This window comes from Oryctolagus cuniculus, chromosome 2 (assembly GCF_051225735.1).
Source record: "Oryctolagus cuniculus isolate XC-2025 breed Fujian yellow rabbit chromosome 2, ASM5122573v1, whole genome shotgun sequence".
Lineage (NCBI taxonomy): Eukaryota > Metazoa > Chordata > Mammalia > Lagomorpha > Leporidae > Oryctolagus > Oryctolagus cuniculus.
This window is the reverse complement of record NC_142868.1, coordinates 153,967,439-153,994,022: the sequence shown is the minus strand read 5'-3', so window position 1 is coordinate 153,994,022 and position 26,584 is coordinate 153,967,439. Positions and strand designations below refer to the sequence as shown.

General features: G+C 37.7%; 1 protein-coding gene across 9 annotated transcripts in view; it reads right to left on the bottom strand.

Annotated features, from left to right (window-relative positions):
- The window catches only part of PSME4 (proteasome activator subunit 4), a 102,705-nt gene that overhangs the window by 17,159 nt on the left and 58,962 nt on the right, over positions 1-26,584 (bottom strand). For 8 of the 9 annotated variants that reach the window (XM_070069121.2, XM_051842888.3, XM_089327655.1 and 5 more), the window contains 17 exons: positions 22,537-22,592; positions 21,204-21,260; positions 20,745-20,800; positions 20,558-20,656; positions 18,670-18,732; positions 18,456-18,551; positions 17,281-17,412; positions 14,666-14,875; positions 10,067-10,203; positions 9,134-9,187; positions 8,764-8,893; positions 7,926-8,007; positions 5,716-5,869; positions 5,120-5,189; positions 4,182-4,307; positions 2,495-2,647; positions 382-486 (listed from right to left, as the gene is read on the bottom strand). In XM_070069121.2, the coding sequence (XP_069925222.1) occupies positions 382-486; positions 2,495-2,647; positions 4,182-4,307; positions 5,120-5,189; positions 5,716-5,869; positions 7,926-8,007; positions 8,764-8,893; positions 9,134-9,187; positions 10,067-10,203; positions 14,666-14,875; positions 17,281-17,412; positions 18,456-18,551; positions 18,670-18,732; positions 20,558-20,656; positions 20,745-20,800; positions 21,204-21,260; positions 22,537-22,592 (1,780 nt within the window). Of the gene's footprint in view, positions 1-381; positions 487-2,494; positions 2,648-4,181; positions 4,308-5,119; positions 5,190-5,715; positions 5,870-7,925; positions 8,008-8,763; positions 8,894-9,133; positions 9,188-10,066; positions 10,204-14,665; positions 14,876-17,280; positions 17,413-18,455; positions 18,552-18,669; positions 18,733-20,557; positions 20,657-20,744; positions 20,801-21,203; positions 21,261-22,536; positions 22,593-26,365; positions 26,427-26,584 lie in introns of all 9 variants that reach the window. The other variant, XM_089327656.1, reaches the window with a different exon arrangement.

Below are 26,584 nucleotides of genomic sequence, written 5' to 3'. Positions count from 1 at the left end.
GCTCATGTAAATAATGAGAAAAATGTTAGCTAAACAGATTGTCTTGAAACCAACAGATGAACTATGGATATATTTGGTGTCAAAATTGCCTATAATCTTGTATTATATTGGTTTTTTACTGCATGTAAGTTACATTATTTCCAAATACATGATTTCACTCATTTAATTTTAAAATGCCATTTCCACAGCACAGACTATTAATAATAATCATGCAGAGTTATTGCTCAAGGCTTACTTGAAAGGCTGAATGTTCAACCAACTCTAATTATGTAACATGACAAAAGAGGGAATACAATTTCAAGATTCAGAGGTATGATGAGATTTCATACATGCTATGAGGCAGAATAAGAAAAGTTAGACAGAGGAAGCAGGAGAACTTACACAGGATGTTGCTATACAAGTTCCCCAGTCATTGTAAGTTTCCACTGTGATATTGGACAATGCTGTTCTAAGCAGAGGGCACAAAAGCTCCCAAAGCTTCTCCACCTGCTCAAAACAAAGTCCAACGGTAAGACTTAATGACATTTTTCTTCAAATATCTTTTCCTGGAAATGTATACACAAACTTATAAATAGTTTAATAAATTCTTGAAAGCATCCAAATAAGCCAAGGAAGCACTTTACCAAATTATCACACAATCCAGCCCTAGGTGAATTTTTTTTTCCAGAAAATTATTCAGAAAAGAAATTCTATACAGTTCCCTATAAAATCTCTCACACTACTGAAAAGTCCTCTTTTTAAATTTTTGAATAAAACAGTATGCTAGGCTGAAACAAAACCTCAATTTTAAGTTTTGTTAACTTATCAGGTCACTTGAATCTTTTGTGTGTGTGTTTAGGATTTTATATTATTTATTTGATAGAGTTATAGAGAGAGGTAGAGCAAGAGACAGAGAGAAAGAGGTCTTCCACCCACTGGTTCACTCCCCAAATGACCACAACAGCGAAAGCTGAGCTGATCTGAAGCCAGGAGCCAGGAGCTTCCTCCAGGTCTCTGAGGTGGGTGCAGGGGCCCAAGGACCAGGGCCATCTTCCACTGCTTTCCCAGGCCACAGCAGAGAGCTGGATTAGAAGCGGAGCAGCTGGGACTTGAACCGGTGCCCATATGGAAAGCTGATGCTGTGGGCTAGGGCTTTAACCTGCTACACCACAGCACTGGCCCCAACTGAATCTTAAAATAGGAGGCAATGTCATGTTAATACAATTTTGTAACTAGCCAGAGATATAATCCATAATTGTAAAGTATCAGGTTACTATAAACAGCCTTGAAAATCTTTCAGTTGTAGAGAGACTGTGCATTGATATTTTTCACAGGTTAATGAGTATACAAATCACCTTGAAATCTTCATAAAAAGTAGATTCTAATTCACTTCAACTGGGACCTTTGATCTTATTTCTCACTAGATCTGCCCATGCTGCAGGCCCATGGAACACAAGTTAGTTAAAAAGCACCAATAGGGTGGCAACATTGGGGTAAGATGTCCAGTGGTAGAACCAGGCATTGATTGAAAAGAAAAATGTTATCTCAAACAATTGTAAGAAAGAGGTTTTTAGAAAATAAGAAATTCAGAAGTGGTCTTAATAATTAAGACAGGATAAAAACGATGTATGTGTATTTTAAAGAAAACTGTCTCTCTTTAACTCAAGCAGGGTTTCTCATATGGGCGGCAAGAACCCAAGTACTTGAGCCATCACCTACTGCATCCCAGGGTGTGCATTAGCAGGAAGCTGAACTGGAAGTAGGACTCAAATTCAGGTACTCCAATATGGAATGTGGGCATGCCAAGCGGTGTCTTAACCACTGTACCAACTACCTGCCCCAAAACTGTTGCTGGCAAGCAAAAGCGTCCACAGTCTTATTGCTTCATGAACTGTATGTGAGCACAAATATTCACAGTCCTCATAAATGCTAGCCAAAATCCATATTTGGAACTTTTGAAAAAACAGTGGCCTGTCTCAACTTCAGGTAGTCCCAATACTTACACAGGTTATTTTCAGTCTGGTGCATTTTGCTAACAGGCAGCTACGGAAATTAAATATTAAAATGCAAAAGTGCGATACTCTAAAAAAAAAAAGAGTTTCAAACTCAAACTATCTACAAGACTAGATGAGTAATGTGGGTAAGCAGGGAGTCTAACACAAAGGGTTTAATGAGAAGCTGGAGAGGCTCCATGAAAGATCATGTGCAGCACTAATTAAATGATGCAGCAATAACACAGGGCCAGTGCTCTAGGATCTTCACCTTTTTTCCAAAGGAAACTAGAATTTATCCTGACTTTCCCCACCAGTTAGTAAATAATTTTAATTTTTAAGGATATTGAATATCACCTCTAAATCACTGAGCTTCTGACATGTAGTGAAAAGCAATATATTCATATTTGGCACATTTTATGGACTCAAATACCATATATTTTAAATATCAGTGCCTAATGTGTTGGAAGTAGCTACATAAATAACACAGCTTTAACAGAAACATGCTGTAAAAAATGCATCACCTTTTCAAATGTCCAATGCTTAGAACCTCTGATTAAACCAGCTATAATTTCTGCAACGCATCGCTGGGTACTTTCATGTGAATCGGCAACCAAACGTTCTAAATGGGGCTTCAGAACTGGCAGAAAGGCATCATCAAAATTTCGGAATAAACCCTATAAAAACCAAGAAAAGTTTTTCAGAACACAAATATCATCTAAATTATAATCATAATGACTACAGTTTTTTTTTTTTTTGCATTACTACTACACTTAAAAACACCAAGTCCAGGCCGGCACCATGGCTCACTTGGCTAATCCTCCACCTGTGGCGCCGGCACCCCGGGTTCTAGTCCCGGTTGGGGTGCCGGATTTTGTCCTGGTTGCTCCTCTTCCAGTCCAGCTCTCTGCTGTGGCCAGGGAGTGCAGTGGAGGATGGCCCAAGTGCTTGGGCCCTGCACCCGCATGGGAGACCAGGAAGAAGCACCTGGCTCCTGGCTTTGGATTGGAGCAGCACCAGCCACAGCGGCCATTAAGGGGGTGAACCAATGGAAGGAAGAGCTTTCTCTCTCTCATGGCCTATAACTCTCTGTCTCTCTCTCTAACTCTGCCTGGCAAAATAAATAAATAAATAAATAAAACACCAAGTCCTCTGCCCTTTAGAATTTACCCGCTTTAACAAAATCTCAAAGTTAAACTGCTAAGAAAACTGCCATTTTATATGAAAAAGACATTAAAAATATCACACCTCAAAAAAACAAACATAAAAAGCATTGTTTTGGCTTTTTACTTTCAGTGCTAATTATAAACATTAAAGATAAACACTAAAAAGTTTTTTTATTTTTATTTTTTATTTTTTTTTTAAACAGGCAGTTAGATAGAGAGAGACACAGAGAGAAAGGTCTTCCTTTTTTCCGTTGGTTCACCCCCGAAATGGCCGCTATGGCCGCTATGGCCTGCGTGCTGCGGCTGGCGCACTGCGCTGACCTGAAGCCAGGAGCCAGGTGCTTCTCCTGGTCTCCCGTGCTGATGCAGGGCCCAAGCACTTGGGCCATCCTCCACTGCACTCCCAGGGCCACAGCAGAGAGCTAGACTGGAAGAGGAGCAACCGGGCCAGAATCCAGCGCCCGGACCAGGACTAGAACCCAGGGTGCTGGCCCCGTAGGCGGAGGATAAGCCTATTGAGCCGCGGTGCCAGCCTTTTTTAAGATTTTTTTTGAAAATCAGAGTATACACAGAGAGAGGACGAGACAGAGAGAAAGAGAGAATCCTTCATCAGCTGGTTCACTCCCCAAATGGCTTTAACAGTCGAGATTGGGCCACACAGAAGCTGGGAGTCAGGAACTACTTCTGGATCTCCCACATGGGTGCAGGGGCCCAAGCACTGCAGCTATCCTCTGCTGCTCTCCCTGGCACATTAGCAGGGAGCTGGATTGGAAGTGGAGCAGCTGGGACATGAACCAGCACCCATATGTGATGCTAGTGTCGAAGAAGGCCAATTTACTTGATATGTCACATTGCTGGCCCAGTTCATTAGTTTTTTGAAGAGACTCTTGGACCTTAACCCAAGATCAGTATAACTGATAGAAATTCTAGTGCCATTTTAGATGAAGTTAAATTCAAACTTTGATCAAACATTTAAAACTTAAGGCCCTACAAACTGAATAGTCATTAAGCTTTATGAAGGAGAGTTTATAAACAAGATAATTACCTTAAAGAGGCAAAAACGTCGAGGATTAAACTTATCTTTTCCCTTTCTGTCTTCTAAAGATAGAAAAGTAATTAACTGTTCAACAAATTTAGGATCAGAAAAGTGATCAAATATAATCTGTTCTGCCTATAAAGTTAAAAAAAGAGAATATTCAGATTTTAAAAGCAAAACTCTAAGAAAATTCTAATTAATTATGACTTTGATACTAAATAATAGGCTGTATTTTTCTATTAAAGAATTTTTTCAGTTCTCATGCATACTAAAATGCTTTCTAGCACCAAAATAGTAACTCCTCCTAAACATGCTAAATCCAGAATAGCTTAAAGTTTTCCTTCATATCCTTAGGTCTGGACCCAATTTCTTATATTGTGCATTAATACCAACACATGTTCTTGGGAAATGAGCACCTAATGCTATTGTACTACCTGAATTACAAGCCCAAACAATTCATCTCGCTATTGGGATAACACCAGAAATCACAAGGTAATCTGTTCAGAATTAGAAATGTGCCAGTACCATTAACTTGAGGAATAAATAAACTTAAAAGTGTTTAACTTTAAAAGTGGTAAGTTCAGCAAACTAAAGTTTTAGTAAACCTATAAATATCTATTTATTGCTCATTTCTATGCAATAAAAAACTTAAACTCAGTCATTATCTTTGTCTTCAAGAGGCTCTTCTATCAGACAGAATGGAATTAGCAGCTACCCTCATAGGGCATTACCTAAGGGAGCGCTAACTTGAGAGCAACCTTAAATACATCAAGACCTATGTCAACTGGCACCAGTGAAGGCAGGAGGGGGAAGGACTAGACATCCACCAGGATTTACTCAGTGTTATCCTCATATACATGAACTGGAAAAAAGATCAGAACTGAGACTGAAATAAATCAGTGGCCAAAAATAAGATGCATTTGAACCATGGTGAAATGGATGCTTACCTCTGTCATATCCTCCCTGCTTCTGCCAAGCTTAGGCTGCTCTTCCACACCAGCATAAACAACCATATTCCTATACAGTAAGAGTTTATAATACGCATAAAAATATTAGGAGCTTCATGAATAGAAAGCATTAGAAGGCACTTTTACTGAACTCCAACTAGATGGTGAGTTTGGGGTTATGAGTACATTAATAACAATCTTGGCCTTAAAAATCTATCAGATCATTGTGTCCTAACACATGAATTACTGGAGTCAACAATGAGAGACACTACATATTTCTCTGGGCTGGTTTGAGGCATATCTAATATTAATAGGTAAGAATATAATTTAGAGCAGCTATCAACAACCTCTTTAGCCATATAATTATGGGATTAAGAAAGGCTAAGAATTTTAGTGCAAGGAAAGAGGCAGGAATGAGGCACAGCATTGGCAGGAGCAAAAGAAAGAGAGGAAGAGAGGAGGAAAAAAATGTGGAGGAAGAGAGGAGGAAAAAAACCTTCAAGTGCCTCTGAACCTCCCCAGAAATCTACATATGATAAAACAAATTATTATCAAAGGCTATTTAATGATAAGGTACAGAGTAAGTTACGACTTACTTTGGCCAGGTGTAGTACCCCCAGTGAGTTTTTTCCACAAAGCAACTTGACTCCCATTCTTTTTTAGTCCTTGGTATACTTTTGCTATTATAATGCAACCAATGATTATCTGGCCTATCACCAGCAAGAATTTGGGCAGGTCTGGGATATCCACCTAAGGAAAAGAAAATTACATTTGATTAAAAAAAAAAAAAATCTTGAAAGTCATATTTACTGAGAGATGGAGAGGCAGAGAGAGACAGAGACATCTTCCATCTGCTGGTCTATTCCCCAGGTGGCCGTACAGCCAGTGCTGGGCCACATTGAAGCCAAGAGCCTCATCTGGGTCTCCCAAACCCTTGGACCCTGTTCTGCTGCTTTTCCACATGCATTAGCAGGGAGCTGGATCAGGAGCGGAGCAGCCAGAACTCAAATTGCTGCCACCATGTGATGCTGGTATCCCAAGAGGCAGCTTTGCCCACTTTGCCACAATGATGGCCCCCTCATTTGTTAAATTTTAAAATATTCTTCTAACAACTATACCACTAGTTTAACTGTCTTTATAATAAGACACTATCAAAATTCTAAGATTTTATATGTGTGTGTGGGTGTGTGTGTGTATGTATATATGTATGAGAAATTAAGGGAGCATTTCAAACCAGAGAGGAAAAGATGGCATTATTACTAAATGGTACTGGGATAGTTATTTGGGGGAGGAAAATCAACTCTGATACATACTTTACTTCTTTTATCAAAATTAGAAAGTTTTGTTAAAACTTTTTAGCTATGAATTTTCATACTTGAGTTCAAAGAATTCTAACACAGCCTTCAAATACTTCAAATTTTAAGTTTATGTCACATGTATATTCTCCCTCTCCCTACACACACCCACACTTCGTAGAGTCATGTGTGTCCATTTTCTATAAACAACTTTCTTATATAACCAAAAGACAATTTTCAAAAATCACAAAGGCAAAAGAAAAAAGGGCAACATTGACACTGTACCATTATGTGATTAACATACCTTATTCAAATTTGGTCAATTGTCCCTTACATCCAAAGAAAAAAATTTTAAACATTTTTTTTACATTTTTAAACATTATAATCCAATCTAGAATTAAGCACCGCATTAAAGGAAAACTAAAGAGACATGACAACCAAATGCAATGTTTTCATCCTTTATAACCAAAAAAGATTTAAGGTATAAAGGAGAAAGTTAACCTTGCCCCTAATCTCTACCCCAAAAAGCATTTAACAAATTGCTAATGGTATTTTTTTTTTTTTTTTTTTTTTTTTTTTTTTTTTGACAGGCAGAGTGGACAGTGAGAGAGAGAGACAGAGAGAGAAAGGTCTTCCTTTGCCGCTGGTTCACCCTCCAATGGCCGCCGCTGCAGCCGGCGCACCGCGCTGATCCTGGCAGGAGCCAGGATCCAGGTGCTTTTCCTGGTCTCCCATGGGGTGCAGGGCCCAAGCACCTGGGCCATCCTCCACTGCACTCCCTGGCCATAGCAGAGAGCTGGCCTGGAAGAGGGGCAACCGGGACAGAATCCGGCACCCCAACCGGGACTAGAACCCGGTGTGCCGGCGCCGCAAGGTGGAGGATTAGCCTATTGAGCCACGGCGCCGGCTCGCTAATGGTATTTTAAATCTTTGAAGTACAGCTGTATAAATAACTTAGTAGGTGAGGTAAATGATATGACATACAAGATGTATTTCCCAGAGTATCACTAGTTTGTCACTAGTTTTTACTAAGTCAACTGTGAGCTTCACAATATTATTTCATACTTTCAATTAATACCTAAAAAGAACAGTATTTCAAGTCAAGAACTAGAATTTTTACCTTTCCAGGAGATTTTCTGAGTTTTACTGAAAACCAGTATTAATTATTGTTGCTATGGAGCCAGCACTGTGGCATACAAGGTTCAGGCTCCGTGTGCAGTATTGTCATCCCACATGGGCACCAGATCAAGTCCCAGCTGCTCCACTAGCCCTCTGCTAATGCTTGGGAAAGCAGTGGAAGATGGCCTAACTACTTGGGAACCTGAACCCACATGGGAGACCCTGCAGAAGCTCCTGACTCCTAGCTTTGGCCTGGCCCAGCCCTAGCTGTTAAGGCCATTTGGGGAATGAACTAGAGGATGGAAGATCTCTGTCTCTCTACCTATCCCCTCTCTCTATTTCTGCCTTTCAAATAAATAAATATTTAAAAAATTATTTTTGATAATACTTACTGATTTCATAAGGATTGATAGTCAGCTTTTTATGGGTTCTTTTTAGCTGTTTGAGAATCCCAGCAACAGCTGAGATAGCCATCTAGATAAGAAAACAGATAAGGGATATTTATCAAAATTTGAAAATTTCTAAAATGGTTGCCTGCTTCACCTAAAACAGAAGCTGGATTCTGTTTCTTTCTGAAACACCTCACCCACTGACATATAGTGGCATAGTCACATGAGTGCTAAATCTGACTTAGAGAACCTTACCATGTTAGTCTCTCTACCCAGAATACCTGGAACCTTTCCTTTGTTAAATCAACACCTGTTCATTCTTCAAATCTCAACCTAAGGGTCTTTTTAAGCATCTTTCTCCAATACACTACACTAGACCACAACCCTACTCCCCTGCTCCTCACCTTTAACACTTTCAAAGCAAAACCAGAAAGTTATATACCCTGATTTCTTTTTACTCCTGAAACACTAAGTATCTAATTTCTTTTATTGTCTTGATCTTTCCCATTAGCTGATAAATTGTTCCCTGTTTTGCACTCCAAGTGTTGAAATGCACAATGCCCAAACATGTTCTCCTATATTTTCTGGATGAATTATAATTATAATAATTTATTATATAGTAATTATGTATTATATAATAACATATGATTATATAAATATATACTATAATTATAAAATACTATACTAATTATATAATTATTATAATAACCAATAGTGGGATTTTTCAAATCAATACATATAAGAATATTTATAAGGTATGCATTGTTTATAAAGAATTCAAAGACTTTAGGTAAGGTAAATATTCCCAAAACCAAGACAGTAGTTAACATGAAGTATTTACCTTTCGAACTACGATTGCATCATGGTTGAGATTCTCAACAAAAAACCGTATGGCACGAAGAGGCAACACTCGGTCATCTCTTAAGAGCAGAGACAGAAGTCCAATGCCTATGTGTTCGAATTTCCAGGGCCTTACAGGGGTGGGGGGCGGGGAGAAGATCACAAAGGTGTCACTAATAAAACCATTATAATGAAGAATGCTGTTTCTATCTCCAATTCCAAACTTTCCCTCCATCTCCTCCTATCTTAGTTTTCTTTTAAATACACAAGACAGTGTAATTTTTGTGTGTGACAGAACCTTTCATGGTCTTTCACACAGAAAATTTAAAAGAAATACTCTGAAAATTTAAAAAAAATTTTTTCACACTTACAGATTTCTCTGCTCCACACCATCTAGCAAAGTGTTTACCAAATTTTCATAGTTCCTTAAAGAAAAACAAAATCAGGTGAAGTACTGTTTTACTGTAATACTAAGATGGGAACATCAAATAATGTTAACAAATCTGAATTCTAGCCCAATTTTCTTCCCCTTACTTCCCACTGCCTGATGGTAAAGGCCTTGTAGGAACAAAGAGTGAAAAGCAGATGAATGCATGAAGACATGAGGGAAGAAAGGAGGTACAGGAGGTTAGGTACAGTGAACCCCTCAAGTGTTCCTGAGTGAGCATTCAAAGGCACATCTTTGAGCACTAAGGCATTTAGTTACAAGTGTTCTATTTATATGGCACTCTGGGTATCTATAGGCTATCTTATTGGGGAATTTATTATTTATAAAGGCATTTTAGAAAGCAGCAAGAAGGTATATACTAAGTCACATACTAATTATAAAGCAAAAAAAAAAAAAAAAGAAAAAAAAGAAATCACGCTAAATCCACTGCTTGAGTGTTATCACTGAAACACTAAGTGCTTTGGTTCCAAGAACTGAAAAACAGTTTAGTAATGTCCTAATACCAAATATGACCAGAAAATAATTATTATGAGTTATTAAGTTCATGTACTGAACTTGAATTTAGGGCTCAACAACTGATATATACCAGTTATGTTATTTTGAAATGTTATAATTTTAAAAATTGAAGAGCATTAATACTAAAAAAAGATGCAATATTGAAATAACTATTTTAGGCTGGTGTTTTCCACCTCAACAGGTCAAAGTGAAAAACTCAGAGATCCTTACAGCAATTTTGTCTTTTTTTTTTTTTTTTTCAAAAGTCAATGTGTAAAAATAAGTAGTTATGGTACATCTATATTTCAGAGAGATTTAAAATTTAATATCTACATTGTCTATGTTAGCAGCTATTCATTACCTTAGGGCATCAGCATTCTTCTCTTGCTGGCGTTTAAGTCCTTCTTTAATTTTCTCTGGACTAAGCAATGTCTCGTTGACAGAGGGGTTTTTTGATTGCTGAAGTAATTCTGCTATTTCAACACATGACTCTGGAATCTTATGAAAAAAATCAGGAAAAAAATGATATTCTGACACACCCAAAAATATGCCATGCTAGAGTTAAGTGAAGAAGTGAGACCTAAAAGGCCACATATTATTCCATTTATAAAATATCTAATAACAGGCAAATTCACACGGAAAAAAAAGTAGATTAGTTATCCAGTGGCTATAGGTGCTGCGGAAGCAGGAAGCAACTGCAACTGGGTAAAAGGTTTCTCTGTGGGTGATGAAAATGTTCTATGATTTGAGTTGTGATGGTTACACAACCCTGTGAATATATGATTGTGAACATGTACCTGTACAACTGAACGAGGTAAGTGTTTTGTGTAGCAGTTAAGATGCCACTTGAGATAACTGCCCCCCACCCCTTTCTGGAGTGCCTAGTTTTAAGTCCAAGCTCCGCTCCCAACTAGCTTCCTGCTGAGGCAGAAAGTGATGGCTTAAGAAGTTGGGTCACTGCCACCCACACAGGAAACTGGCTCCTGGCTTCAGTGTGGTAAGCCCCCGCTATAGAAGACATGTAGGGAGAGTAAACCAGTGGATAGGAGATCTGTCTGTTTTCACATAAATAAAATTATTTCTTTTTTGGCATGTGAGCTATATATAGCTCAAGTCAAAAAAGTGTAATGATAGTTGCAAAGAGCAAGACTATCTTATTTAAAAAGGAAGAGAGGGGTCAGTGTTGTGGCATAGCAGGCTAAGCAGCCACTTGCAACAGCAGCATCCCATATTCTGTAAGCACTGTCAGTTCAAGTCCCAGCTGTTCTGCTTCCAGTTTGCTGCCTGTTAATGCACCTAGGGATGATGCCTATTGCTTAGGTCCCGGACATTGACACAGGGACCAAGATGGAGTTCTTGGTCCCTGGTTTGAACCTGGCCAAGTCTTGGCTTGGAAGGCATTTGGGGACTAGAAGACCTTTCTCTGTTTCTCTCACTGTGATACTCTGCCTTGAAATAAGTAAATAATAAATCTTTAACAAATAACAAAGGGGGGGGCACTATTGTGGCACAGTGGGTAAAGACAGGGCCTGCAACACCAGCATACCATATGGGTACCAGTTCATGTGCTGTCAGCTCATCTTCCAGTCTAGCTCCCTAATAGCCTGGGAAAAGCAGAAGACAGTCTAAGTGTTTGGAGACCTGACACCCATATGGAAATTCAGACGAAGTTCCTGGATCCCGTCTCTTTCTGTCTCTCTCTTTCCTTGCATCTCCCTCTCTCGTCCTTCCTCTCTGTAACTCTGACTCTCAAAATAAAAACATTCTTAAATGTTCATGAATTGGAAGAATCAATTTCATAAAAATGTCCATTCTCCCAAAAGCAATTTATAGATTCAATGCAATACCAATCAAAATACCAAAATATTCTTCTCAGATCTAGAAAAATTGATGCTGAAATTCATATGGAAACACAGGAGACCTCAAATAGCTAAAGTAATTTTATAAAACAATAACAAAGGCGGAGGCATCACAATACTAGACTACAAGACATTCTACAGGGCAGTGATAATCAAAACAGCCTGGTACTGGTACAAAAACAAATGGATAGAACAATGGAACAGAATAGAAACACCAGATATCAACCCAAACATCTATAACCAACTTATATTTGATCAAGGAGCTAAAATCAATTTCTGGAGCAAGGACAGTCTATTCAACAAATGGTTGAAAATTGGATTTCCACAAACAGAAGTATAAAGCATTACCCCTACCTTACACCTTACACAAAAATCCACTCAACATGGATTAAAGACATAAATTTACAATCCAATGCCATAAAATTATTAAAGAACACTGGAAAAACCCTGCCAAGATATTGCCACAGGCAAAGACTTCTTGGAAAAGACCCCAGAGGCACAGGCAGCAAAAGCCAAAATTAACAACTGGGATTGCATCAAATCAAGAAGCTTCTGTACCGCAGAAGAAAGAGACAGGGAAGTGAAGAGGCAACTGAAGGAATGGGACAAGTTATTTGCAAACTATGTAAGTGACAAAGGATTAATAACCAGAATCTACAAAGAGATCAAGAAACTCCACAAAACAAAACAAAACAAAACAAAACAAAACAAAACAAAACAAAAAAAACAAACAACCCACTCAAGAGATGGGCCAAGGACTTAGACACTTTTCAAAAGAAGACATCCAAACGGTCAACACACATGAAACAATGTTCAGGATCACTAGCCATCAGGGCAATGCAAATCAAAACCACAATGAGGTTTCACCTCACTCCGGTTACAATGGCTCAACATACAGAAATCAACAAACAACAGATGCTGGAGAGGATGTGGGGAAAAAGGCATACTAACTCACTGTTGGTGGGAATGCAAACTGGTAAAGCCACTGTGGAAGAGAGTTTGGAGATTCCTCAGAAATCTCAATATAGTCCTACCACACGACCCAGCCATCCCACTCCTCGGAATTTACCCAAGGGAAATTAAATTGGCAAATAAAAGAGCTATATCTGCACCTAAATGTTTATTGAAGCTCAATTCACAATAGTTAAGACGTGGAATCAACCTAAATGCCCATCAACAGAAGACTGGATAAAGAAATTATGGGATATGTACTCTATGGAATACTACTCAGCGGTTAAACAAACAAAAAAAATCCGGCCATTTGCAACAAAATGCAGGAATCTGGGCAACATGAGGCTGAGTGAAATAAGCCAGTCCCAAAGGGACAAATATCATATGTTCTCCCTGATCTGTGACAACTAACTGAGCACCTAAAAGGAAACCTGTAGAAGTGAAACTGACACTATGAGAAGCAATGCCATGATCAGTGCTTGTCCTGTCAAGGAACAACTTACTATTTTATTCTTTTCAGTATTTTTTTTCTACTTAATACCATTGGTTGAACTCTTAACACAGAAATATTCTTACGTGTTTAATTCCAATTGAAAATTGATCCCCGTAAAAACTTAAGTGTGGGAATAAGAGAGGGAGGAGATGTACAGTTTGGCACATGTTCACATGGAATTACACCTAAGGGTAAAGCTAAAAATTTGCCAGGGCTGATGCTGTGGCACAGTGAGTTAAAGCCCCAGCCTGCAGCGCCAGCATCCCATAGGTGCTGGCTCAAGACCGGGCTGCTCCACTGCCAATCAAGCTCTCTACTATGGCCTGGGAAAGCAGTAGAAGATGGCCCAACTCCTTGGGCCCCTGCACCTGTGTGGGAGACCTGGAAGAAGCTCCTGGCTCCTCCTGGCTCCTCCTGGCTTTGGATTAGGTCAGCTCTGGCCATTGCGGTCATTTGGGGAATGAACCAGCAGAATAGAAGACCTCTCTCTCTGGTTCTAACACTGTGTTTGAAATCAATTAAGTTGCCAGGTACTAATGCCATCGTATATGTTAAAGTGATCATATTAAGTGTGTAACTGATCATACAGATAGTGTCAAAGGAATCACATAAATAAGACCAAGTGACTGCTAATAATAATTGATAGAATAAAAGGAGAGAATGATCCAACATGGGAAACTGGCCACACAGCAGACTCATAGAATGACAAATGCCCTAAATAGCACTCTGACCTCAGAATCAGTCCTCAAGGCATTTGGATCTGGCTGAAAAGCCCATCAGAGCATTTCAGGCATGGAAAGCCAAGACACTGTGGCAAAAAAATGATCTACACAAAGGAACTCCATGAGATCCCAGTGGAAAGAAGGGGCCAAAGAAGGAGGTACTTTTCTTTGAAGGCAGGCAAGAACTTCCACTTTATGGCCCTGTCTAAATGCTGACAGAGTTTGTGGACTCAAAAGGTTTCCATAGCCTTTGCAGCTCACGACAAGAGCCTCTGGTGATCACTGATGTCATAAATGAGAGTGTCAATTGCTAAATCAATGAAAGGAGTCACTGTGCACTTGCTCCAAACGTAGGACCTCTGTTCTTAATGAGTTGTACATATGAGAATTAATGGTAAAACTTGTCTTCAAATAGTACTTATACTTTGGGTGTCTGTGTGAGTGCAAACTGTTGAAATCTTTACTTAGTATGTAGTTGATCTTCTGTATATAATTAAAAATGAATCTTAATGAAGACTGGGATGGGAGAGGAAATAAGAGGTGGGATGGTTTGGGGGTGGTAAGGCGGGTATGAGGGGAAGAACCAGTATATTCCAAAAGCTGTTGACTATGAAATTTGTACTTATTAAAGAAAAGCTTTCAAAAAATAATCAGCATTTTACAAATGAAGCGGCAGACAAATATGGGATAATGCAAACTATAACAATGTAGTAACCTTTATAACCTCTAGGTAGAAAACAATAGACATGCTCCAAGTTGCCACTCCACCCTGTTATCTATAGTAAAGATCATTAAAAGAACAAAATGGAAATAAAAAACAAAAGCTTTTTAAAGAAGTTAGAATCAAATGTCATAACATATTCATTAAGGGGGGGGGGCATTTTAACAAGGTAGTATCTCCACTAAAATATGAATGAAGAAATGGTTTTGCTTACTTTGAAGTCCAAGCCGATTGTTTCATATTGCCGATGAATCTTTTCTGCAAGATCATCAAACAGTCTCACTATTGATGGCTTTTCTAGTGACATTGCTTGGCTAAGCCCTGAAGAAACAATTGCTGGCCATGTCTGTACAATACAGTCCCAGTCATGAAGATTTGCCAGGCACACACCACTGTGATTTCCAAGGAGACAATATAATGCACCCTGCAGGAAAAAAATAAATTTATATGGAAGATAGTATGCATCATTTAGTTTCAACCAAAGCACTTAATTGTTTTTAAATTTACATTGATTACTTAAATGTTTAATGTTGGTTGGTAAAACAGGCTCACAATAAAAATGTGAATTTGATATTTAATTATATGACATACACTTTATTTTTTCTGATTCATTTAATAGATGATTTATTCAGAGAATGGCTGCTAGTAAGAATGTAAGAATATTCCATTCTGCTCTTTTACTGTAACAAAGGTTATAAAAGATGCCACTCTATCTTAGAGCAAATGGTCTGAAATACCTGGCTGCCAAGAATTTTACTAAATACATAAAATTAATTAATTATACTGTGCAGTTTATTCACTCCACTCTGCTCTCTACAGGTTCTATGTAAGGTTCTGTGATAACCCTGATTCTTTGACTTAGCTAATTTTTCACTTTTGATCTTATACAACCTGATTCTATCCATTTAAATTGCTCTCAACAAGATCAACAAGATACTATTCAATGAGTTGGGCCCCCTCTGACATTTGACAACAGAGGTCAAGTGAACATGTTCTATAAAGGGCCAGAAAGTAAACAGTGAGCTATCTGTCTCTGTCTCAAATACTCATCTCTTCACTGATGCATGTCAACAGCCATACACAATACACAGAAGAATGGACATGGTAGTTTCAATAAAGCTTTACTCACAAAAGCAAGTAACTGAGCCTCAGTTGTAATTTGTTGATGTCTACCTTAAAAGCTAACGTCAAGGAATATGTTCTGTGCTTGTTTTAAATTCACTCTAGAATCCTAGCACTACTGACAGAGTTTCCCTTTCTCTTTGCCTCCTGTGATTCTTCATTTCTTGATACTTCTGACTTTGTCTATTTCAGTCAACTCCTGTGCCCAGAGTTTCTCAACACATGTCCCTTGTTTCTTTTCTCACCCTCCTTGTAGGCTTTCTTACCCATGCTCAAAGACTCAATTTGTCATCAACAGATATGAAAATGGTGTCTTTAAACTCATGTCCAAGTGCCAACTGCCTCTTAGTTTATAGGAAACACTTCAATTTTTAAATGTTTAAATAAACTAATTCATCATCTATTCTCACTAGTCTCTTTCTCTGATATGTTCAACAAACACTGCACAATCCCAGAGCTTAGTAATTTTGGTATCTTTTTTCAGCACCCTCACATTCATCCATCAAGTTCAATCTATTCTCTCTCCTGAATCATTGTCCATGGGTAAAGTTCTCTCGATGTGATGGTATTAACAATCATACCTTTTTTTTTTTTTTTTTTAAAGATTTATTTATTTGAAAGGCAGGTACAGAGAGGCAGAGAGACAGAGAGAGAGAGAAGGAGAAGTCTTCCATCCATTGGATCACTTCCCACATGGTCGCAATGGCTGTAGCTGTGCTGATCTGAAGCCAGGATTCTTCTGAGTCTCCCACACAGGTGCAGGGGCTCAAGGACCTGGGCCATCCTCTGTTGCTTTCCCAGGCCATAGCATGGAGCTGGACTGGAAGTGGAGCAGTAGGGAATTGAACTGGCCCATATAGGATGCTAGCCCTGCAGGAGGCAGCTTTACCCACTGTGACACAGAGCCGGCCCCTCTTATTTACATTCTATGGCTCCCTATGGGATGTAATGTCCCAGGTAATTCCTTCATGCTGATCATACTACCTTTTTTTTTTTTTTTTTTTAAGATTTATTATTTATTTGAAAGTCAGAGTTACACAGAGAGAGGAGAGGCAGAGAGAGAGAGAAAGGTCTTCCATCCAATGGCTCACTCCCCAGTTGGCTGCAACACCCGGAGCTATGCCGATCTGAAGCCAGGAACCAGGAGCCTCTTCTGGGTCTCCACATGGGTGCAGGGGCCCAAGGACTTGGGCCATCTTCCACTGCTCTCCCAGGCCATAGCAGAGAGCTGGATCAGAAGAGGAGCAGCCAGGACTAGAACCGGCGCCCATATGGGATGCTGGTGCTTCAGGGCAGGGCGTTAATGTGCTGCGCCATAGCACCGGCCCCATACTACTTTCAACTTTTTAATATTTCATCTCTCTTATGGGCCAGCTAAATTACTCAGCCGCTAGTGTTCAATTAAAAGAATTCTTTTTCTCAGGGAGTTATGCACTCCGTATTTTCTCCTTCATAATACTGATCATAAACACAGATAAATACATAAAGAATTAGGGAATAAAAAAAGACTACACCTGTTAAAAGGAAATTTGTACTTATGTCCTTTACTTTAAAATATATTTAAAAGTAAGTCATTGGACAGATATTTAGTATGACAAATATAAAATTTTAAATACAGAATCTGGTGGTTATAGGAGGTTCACGGCAGACTTCTTTCAACTTCTCTATAATGAAAACTTTCCTAGTCAAAGAAAACAAAACCTGTACCTTGAACTGTTGTTGCGTAACATCTTTTCTATCAGGCCGTAAGAATTCCAAAACTAAGGGGATGATATCTCTGCAACAGAAGTTATATGCTCCCAGGGCAGCAAAAAATGTTTGCTGAGCCTTATTTCTGACCTGCAGAAAGTATTATTAACAAAAGACTTTAAGTGGCAGAAAAAAAACACAACTCCTTACTGAATTATCAAAAAGTAATAATATAAATGTTATCTAATTAACAGCAAAATAGATCAGAAGGTATATGCTAAAAAATGAATATATTATTATCTTCATATTAAAAGAAAAGTACATTACCACCAACTAACCAAATCCAAATTATAGATTATGTTGGTTCAAATAGTTCTGATAAAGGGGAAATCAAAAGGAGTCAACAGGCATTTTTTTAAAAAACAGATAAAATAATCAGACCATTAAAGCACTTGGGCCATCTTCCACTGCTTTCCCAGGACATTAGCAGGGAGCTCAATGGGAGGTGGAGCAGCTGGGACTCACAGGTGCCCATATGGGATGCAGGAATGAGCTTAACCTGCTGCACTATAATGCCAGCCCTGAATTTAACCTTTTCAAAGCATGCCATAAATACAGCCTCACATATTTTGAACCCAAAGGATTCATTTATATGGATTTATAAACAAAGAGCTATTTAAACAGTGGATAATAACTGATTTTTTAAAAAAGTAACATACATATTTTTAAATCTTAAGAGGGAATTTCTGGGGTAGAAACCAGTTATCTGATCTACATCATTTTGCAAAGATAAAGTAAGTGCCTGTACTTTGATTTCTTACTTTTTCCAGTTAACTGTGCTTGGGGATAACGTCTTGGTCTATGCTAAAGGACTGACCCTAAAATTATATGGCCTTCATAGACTGGCCTTACAATTTAATTTAATTAAGTGCCAGTAGCACCATGCCAGGACTGTCTTTCAACTTTATATTAAGAAACAAAATCGAGGAGCAATTCCAAACAGTAAAATTACATATTATTAAAAAAAAGTAGCAAAATTAACTTGAATATATTGGCAATATGAAGTGTTTCCTGAGCCAATATGAATTAAAGGGCCCTTGCCTTTAGTTCTGGTTTTCTTACTTCCTACCAGGTTGACTATGACATGTAATAAAATGGGAGTGTTAGGATGACAGTCTGTAGACAAGCCTTACCTGACTGTAGGAACTTGTGGATAAACGAAGAAGGTCTCTAATCATATCTTGATGTATCTTTTTATATTCACAACCCTCGACAGTTAGTGTTCTTAACTAAGAAAACAATACAAACCAAAGTGTTTGTTGAAAGTTTATTAGGAAAAACATAAATAAGTAAATAAACATAGGAAAACTGGCATTTAAAAAAGTCACAAGTGAAAAAGCAATTTACCTCATGTTGCAACATTACTCTGTCAATCAACAGTGCTCTGATATGTTGTTTTTTCCCATGGAGCTGGAAAACAAAGCAGCAAACACCTCAAGATTTTCCCAAAATGATTTCAACAGACTCCTTTGAATCCCTTAATGAAAAATTACTTCAAAAAAGGTCCATGGTAGTCCCAACGCTGAAAGGTGGGGGTAATTATTATTATTTTTTAAAGAGTTATTTATTTGAAAGTCAGAGTTACACAGAGAGAGAAGTGGGGAGTGGTCTTCTACTTGGCTGGCTCACTCTCCAGTTGGCCGCAACTCCATATAATTATGCAACTCTGTATCTCTCTCCAGCCCAGAGCTCCGCTGATCTGAAGACAGGAGCCAGGAGCTTCTTCCAGATCTCCTATGAGGGTGCAGAGGTTCAAGAATCTGGGCCATCTTCCACTACTTTCCCAGGCTGTAGCAGATAGCTGGGTCGGAAGTAGAGCAGCCAAGACTTGAACCAGCATCCATATGGGATGCTGGCACTGCAGGCGGCAGCTTTACTGGCCATGGCACAGCACTGGCCCCTAACTTCATTAATTCTAAACAAATACCATCTTGATGGTATTAATGTTAAGGCTAATAAGAGAATCACCTCCCTTTCATATCCAACACTGCTCTTTTCTGACAGGTTATTAACAGATCCAGATACGGAGAGCAACAGAGTTGTTTCTTACTCAATTAAATACTCTAAGTAGAAAAAAAGGCTACTAAGAAAACTGCTCATCTGTTATATTAATAGCCTTTTAGGGTAACTCCAAGTTTACTACAGAATAGAGAATCATTTATATTGCTAAAAATTATAGTATTAGTACAAGCTTTAACACACATGATCTCCTACCTAGTCACCAAAATACATATCCATGTTTCAAAGATTGTTCTCTTTTCACATCTTCATCTAATTAGCCAGCAAGTACCCACAACTGCATCTTCTTCAAAATGCCTCATCTCCATCCCAATTGTAAGTGATTTCATTCAGGCTCTGTATCTTCACTTGGACTATAGTAGTTTAACAGCTCTCCCTGTTTCCAGTATCAATCTCCCAGCACTTATTTTTTCAGCTGTAGCAAAGCTTTTCAGTGTTAGTGAACTGAATACTGATCTTTCCAATGTCCAGCTCAGATCTACCTAAGAACCTTTCATGGCACCTGCACTACTAAATATGAAACCAAAGCATTTTTTCTCAACAAGCAAAATATAAACAACCTAGTTTACCCCCTACCACTCTTCCCTACAGCTACTGCTCCCTAAAACGTGCCACACTTTTTTTTATCTCCCTGCACTTGCATATGACATACCCTCTGTCTAAAATACTTAACACCACTTCTCTAAACAATTACTTCATATCATCTTTGAAGAACCGATTTCAGTAAATGTCTCTTATAAAAAGAAAGTCTTCCTACAGAAGAACAGTGCTATGAACACCTCCTGGCTCATTTAGGTGGTCCTCCTTCTTTGCTCCCAGAGAAGTTTACACAGATTTCTGCCAGAGCACAAATGCAATGTTATCTTTTTCTGATTTATTTACATGAAATGCAATGCTTTAAATTTATGCTTGTGACAATTCCTTATTTTTAATTCCTTCAAGCTTTTAGAAGGCAGGCTAAATAATGTTCTTCACATTTCTATTGGGAGTTCAGATACAATCATGGAAACTGATAGATGAATCTGCGCAAGGAAAATATATTTTCTTCCAGGACCCACTTGACTTACACTATGTTTTTTACAGTCGTTATGTATTTTTAAACATGCTGCCTTGACTTATAGGGAAACTCGCTCTGTACAATGACTAATACCCAAATCAAAGTATTATTACACATTTTTAAAAAAACTAATTTAAACACTTGGGTGAAAATACTGACCCGATTTTCCATTGATTTCTTTACTAAGTTAAAACTTTTCCATCGGGAGTCAAATTCATGCTTGTGAGATCCTTGGAATTGCAAAAGGTCTCCAATAATCTGTGTCACAAAATTTCAAATTTTATTTACAAGTCATCAAGTCAAGCCTAATCACAATAATTATGCAACTATCAAATGACAACTGTACCTTTATGATAAGAAACAATGACTTTGTATCATCTTCTGAATTAACAAGTATGTGGTCTACAATAGAAGAAAAAAAATTTTAGTTAAAATACTTTATGAACTACTCTATGAATCCCATTCCGTTAGTTAAAAGAGTTAGAGAGAGAGAACAAGAGACAGAGACAAAGATCTTCCATCCACGGTTCACTTCCAGATGACTGCAATGGGCCAGGCTGAAACCAGGAGCCAGGACCCTCTTGTGGATTTCCCACATGGGTAGCAGGGAGCTGATTACAAGTGGAGCAGCTGGGACACAAAAAGGCACTTTGCTGGTGTCACTGGTGGCAGCTTTACCTGCTACACCATTATGCTGGCCCCACCACTTAGAATTTAAAATGTTAAGTAAAAAGCATGCATGCTATAGAATATAATTCCTAACTATTTAATAGTACAAATAAGTGAAATGCACATATATACTTACTAAGAAGTTTCCTTATGACCCTAGCAATTGCTTCTCGATGGTTCTCTCTAGATAGATCTATTTAAAAAAAAAAAAAAAATAGAAGGAATTTTAGACACAGAATGATCTTCAGACTTATCAAAATTTATAGCAGCAGCTTATGTTAAGAGGAGATAAAGTATCCGGGCAAAAAATAAACAAGTCTATCTTTATCATAGTTGGATTAGTGGCTATGCAAGATGCAGAATAACTTCTAAAACCTCCACATTTGAAATGAACTATTTATAAAGCCTTATTGGCAGGATCATGGAAAAGACAAGGAGAAGAGGAAGAGAAAAACAATTTTTGCCAATATTTCAAATGCTCTAGTCATTAGAGATCAGAAGTGTATGAATTTTTGAATTAGTCATTGGTAAGTCAACTCAAGAAAATAATTATACCTTAGCAATCAATGTACATAACTATTTATCCAGCAATGAAGAAATGTGCTAAGTATCTATTAGTGTTAGATTCAGAACATTAAATTAATACAATGAAATGTTTCCAATAAACATTACTAAAAAATTTAAATCACTACGATATGAAGATTATTAGAATATAAGGATTACAACATTTTCATTCACATCAAGTGTATCAGTCCTAAAAGAGTTCTAACTATAAATGAACAGTATAAAAGCCTACTTCTGGGGGTGGTGATGTGGCACATCAGGTTAAAGCCATGGTCTGCAGCACCGACATCCCACATGGGCACCTACATCTGCATACATAAATCACTCAAATACTGATTTACTGATAGGTTTCTGTTTACTGGCTATTCTTTTTTTATTGTTATTTTTTAAAGATGTATTTATTTATTTGAAAGGCAAAGTTAGAGAGACAGAGACAGAGACATAGAAAGACAGACAGAACCCTCCCATCTGCTGGCTCACTCCCTAAATAGCCCTATCAGCCAGGGCAGGGCTGGGCTGAAGCTAGGAGCTTCCTCTGAGTCTCACACATGGGTGGCAGGAACCCAAGGATTTGTGCCATCTTCTGCTCCCTTCTCAGGAGCATTAGCAGAGAACGGATTGGAGATAGAGCAGCCAGGACTTGAATTGGCACCCATATGGGATGCTGGTTTGCAGGCGGAAGCTTTTACCTGCAACACCAGAACGCTAGCCCCTACTGACTATTTAAAAAATTGTCTAGCCTCTCCAGAAAAAGTAAAAATGACTATTGTTCACTGTATAATTAATATACATTTTTATAACAAAGAGACTAAGAAAACCCTAGCTATTAAACTATTCCATTTTAACACTTGGAGAGTAACTGACCAAAACAATGCACAGATTTACTCAGATTAGGAGTCACATACCATATTCAAGCCCAGTATACAACTTTGTCTCTTCCAAGGACACCATACTTGGTACCCTGTATAAAAACAAGAGTGCTTACACTTACTAATAATACCAATATGAAGCATCATGAAGGATTAAAGGAGAAAGTCTCATTGCTAGAATGTTTAAATTAAAACAAAAAAATGTTCTTTTATGAAATATAGATTTCCCATCTTCAACACTTCTTTATTCTATCCTTCTGAAGATTAACAATACATTTTTTACTGAAACATTAATCTTAAAGAAAATGTTAATTTAGTGACTTCAAGGAAAAAAATTCATCTCCCAAAGAAACATGTTGATATTTAATTTTCAATTGTAAAAGCTTAGATCTGATGATAAACTTTTATACCTTTACAAAGAAAAGTCAGCTTTAAAATGGTTTAATAACAGTTAAAACTCACAATCAAATTTTATTAAGCATATATAATATAAGCTGCTTTAGATGATCAGCTCCTTTCCTCTTAAAACTAGCAAAAGGGATATTTCCTAACATCTGCAGCAAAATGCTACTCATTTTGAAGAAATTCAGATGCAAAAACATACTTTTTAATTAAAGAGCTGCCACAAAGAATTGTCACCACAATAAAATCTAGCTAAACTCATCAAATGGTTACATGTCACTTTTTAGGTATGCAAGAACAGATTTTATACAATACGAATCTATCTACCTGAAATTCAATTTTCTTCAAAGAAAAAATAATTTCCAACATTTCAAAATATGAGGTTAAATTCAGTAGCTTATAAACAAAGACACATTACTTTCTAAGAAGAGGAACATGGGCACAAAGGTCCAGGAAACATGTAAGTATATTCATATGAGGCTAATTAATAAAGAGAAATTGTATTATTACTATTTATCACTGATGAACTGACCACTCAGCCCTTGTAATGAAGAAAATGCTAGTTTTTAACCAAACATACCCACAGATCTACTGCATACCTTTCAAAAGTTGTTCAATTAAACGGGTTATTTCCATGTCATTATTTGAGTTATGAATTCTGCTATTTATCTAAGTAATGATAACATTATTATTAAAATGTCTGAATACTGAACTGTATTTTATGCCATACTTTGGTGCCTAGGATAGCAAAACCTTCTGAAGATGCAAAACAAAGCTGATAGCGTGGCTTCTGTTTTACTAACTTATTTCAAAACTTAGAAGTATTTTATAGGATAAAATGCTAGTTTGCTTTTTAAGAGACTTTGAAGTTCAAAATCCTGTTTAAATTTAGTTTTCATTCTATAAAGCCCCAACCTTTGGCAACAGCTTCCATATGCATCCTGAAAATTTGTGTGTGATCAAAAAGTACATAAATATCCAAAACCTGGTCGATAAAAAATAAACTCCAATTCCTTTACAATGAACTTTGAGTCAATTGAAATTAGATTTCATCAACAAAGAGAAAAGCCTGTGCTTAGAGAGTACTAAGGATAAAGCAAGAGGGTTACTGCCTCTCCCACCTCATTCTTGTTAGAGCACGGGTAAGTGCATGTCATAGATTGTCGTTTGAGAATACTTGTCTCCCCACTGCTTCTATAAACATAAGTAGTTTTCCAATGTACAGCTGTAATTATATCTTACCCAGTCCATAACTACTACCATGTAATAATCAATCAAGCATGAATTCTAATTATGGTCACATCACTCTTACAATTAAGATTTAAGAAGTAATCTCTATTATCATTTGACAGTTTGAAGTTTTGTTGTATGTTTTTCTGGTTCTAGTAATACCAATCACACTGTAATCGCATTTAAAAACAAATGGTAGGGCCAACGCCGCAGCTCACTAGGCTAATCCTCCGCCTTGCAGCACCGGCACACCGGGTTCTAGTCCCGGTCGGGGCACCGGATTCTGTCCCGGTTGCCCCTCTTCCAGGCCAGCTCTCTGCTATGGCCAGGGAGTGCAGTGGAGGATGGCCCAAGTGCTTGGGCCCTGCACCCCATGGGAGACCAGGAGAAGCGCCTGGCTCCTGCCATCGGATCAGCGCGGTGCGCCGGCTGCAGCGCACCAGCCGCGGCGGCCACTGGAGGGTGAACCAACGGCAAAAGGAAGACCATTCTCTCTCTCTCACTGTCCACTCTGCCTGTCAAAAAAATTAAAAAAAAAAAAAAAATGGTAGCAGAGTCCTTTTTGCTATTTCTTTTTAATCCATAGGTCAGTGAATCTCTTTCCTACTAAAAAATCTAAAGAAATACTATTTTTTATTTAAAAAATGCCATCTTGTATAAGATTTTAAATATTAACATAATAAGAAAATAGGGTTGTTCCAGATACAGATATATATAAATATGTAAATAAGGTATCTAGTTAGATACATATTTCAGTTTTAATTTACTTCTTACCTACCACAAGCTCCTTTTATGCTTACCTAAGATTCAGATTTAATTTGATCTTTTCTTACATACCACAAATTAATCATACTCTAATTGAGCTGACATGTTTTATGCTAAGTATTTGTCAGCAAGTATAAATATTTACACAAAATATTTCTTCTGATCTTCTTCTTTTCACTACCCAAGGAAGACTTCCTGATTGTATCTCTATGGTCACATTATAGGCATAGGTGTGCCCAGGTTGTACTGCTCTGATAACTTTTAGTTATGTGTGTTATGCCAGCTGAACAGACTTTAACATGCTGTCTACACTTACAGATCTATCTGCTGATTGAAAGCCACTCTAGAAGGGATGGCATTCCATATTAGAAAGACCGTTTGAGTCCTGGCTCTTCCTGTTAATGTGTCTGGGAAGTTAATAAGATGGCCCAAGTACTTGGGCCCCTATTACCGATATGGGAGGTAACGGTGGAGGGTTGCTGGTTCCTAGCTTCAACCTGGCCCAGACCAGCTTTGGTGGCCATTTGGGGAGTCAACCAGAGGGTGCCTCTCCATCTCTCCCTGTTGCTCTTTCAAATAAATAAATAAATATTAAAAACAAAAGGCTAACGTAATAAGAATATATATAACTTTAATATCATCACTCTACCAATACTCATTCACTAGTTCATTTTATAAAACTAGTATCATTTCACTCCAGGAAGTAAATCTAATTCTGAGAAATAATTTCAACACATTTTAAGTGATACCATCTATATAATAAACTTAAATCAGTTTCATAGGTCCTAGAGTACCAAACCATCTAGTTTATTTAAAAAAAAACCTTTCTATTAAAATATTTCTGCCACTAAAAAGACATACTAATTTTTCACAACTATATTATTTGTACCACTAGGTGGCAATCCTCTTTAGATTTGATTATAGAAGAACTATGAAAATAACCATAAGTAGGAAAGGAAGGATGGTAGAAAAGGAAGAAATGACTAACAAAATAAAAATATAGATATATAACACAAATAAAATATGTAAATATGGGCTACATGACTTGTCATGGAACAGCTGTGATCAATAACACAAAATTTCTCCTATGTATTAGTGAAGGAACACCCTACTCATCCTAATAATCCTCCTCCCAAATAAAAACAAACATAAAAGACATAAAACCAAGCACTGATATGTTTCTTCCCACTTCAAGGTATAAGAGAATCACAAGAGACATCTGGCCTATTTCTGTGTTCTATTATCTAATTCAATCCTTGGCATCGATAACTATAAACACAAATGAAAGGCTAGTTCTCACTTTTATATGAATAAAGGGTTGCTAGGTAAAGAGAAATCCTATATACTGCTAGATTTAAAATTAACTCTGAGAATAGGAAATATTCCCAAGTCTGACACACAAGTTTTTTAAAAAAAAATCAATGAAAACAGTCAGAAGTTGAAATAAGGAGAAAACAGGGTTACTCACCGTGGAGTAGTAACTGTTTCCTTTTCTGTGTGCAGCTTCCCCAGCAGAGCTGGGTAGTTTCCTGGAGGTGCCAAGAGAGGTTAGCTAGCCCTGCCCCTCATTGCATAAGCAACACATCCTTTTACATAGCAATGAAATGGTCTCACTCTCAGACCTTAAGTATGAATTTTTTTTTCGAATGAAAAGTTAGTAAAAGCTAAGGTCCTAAGAATGATTTAA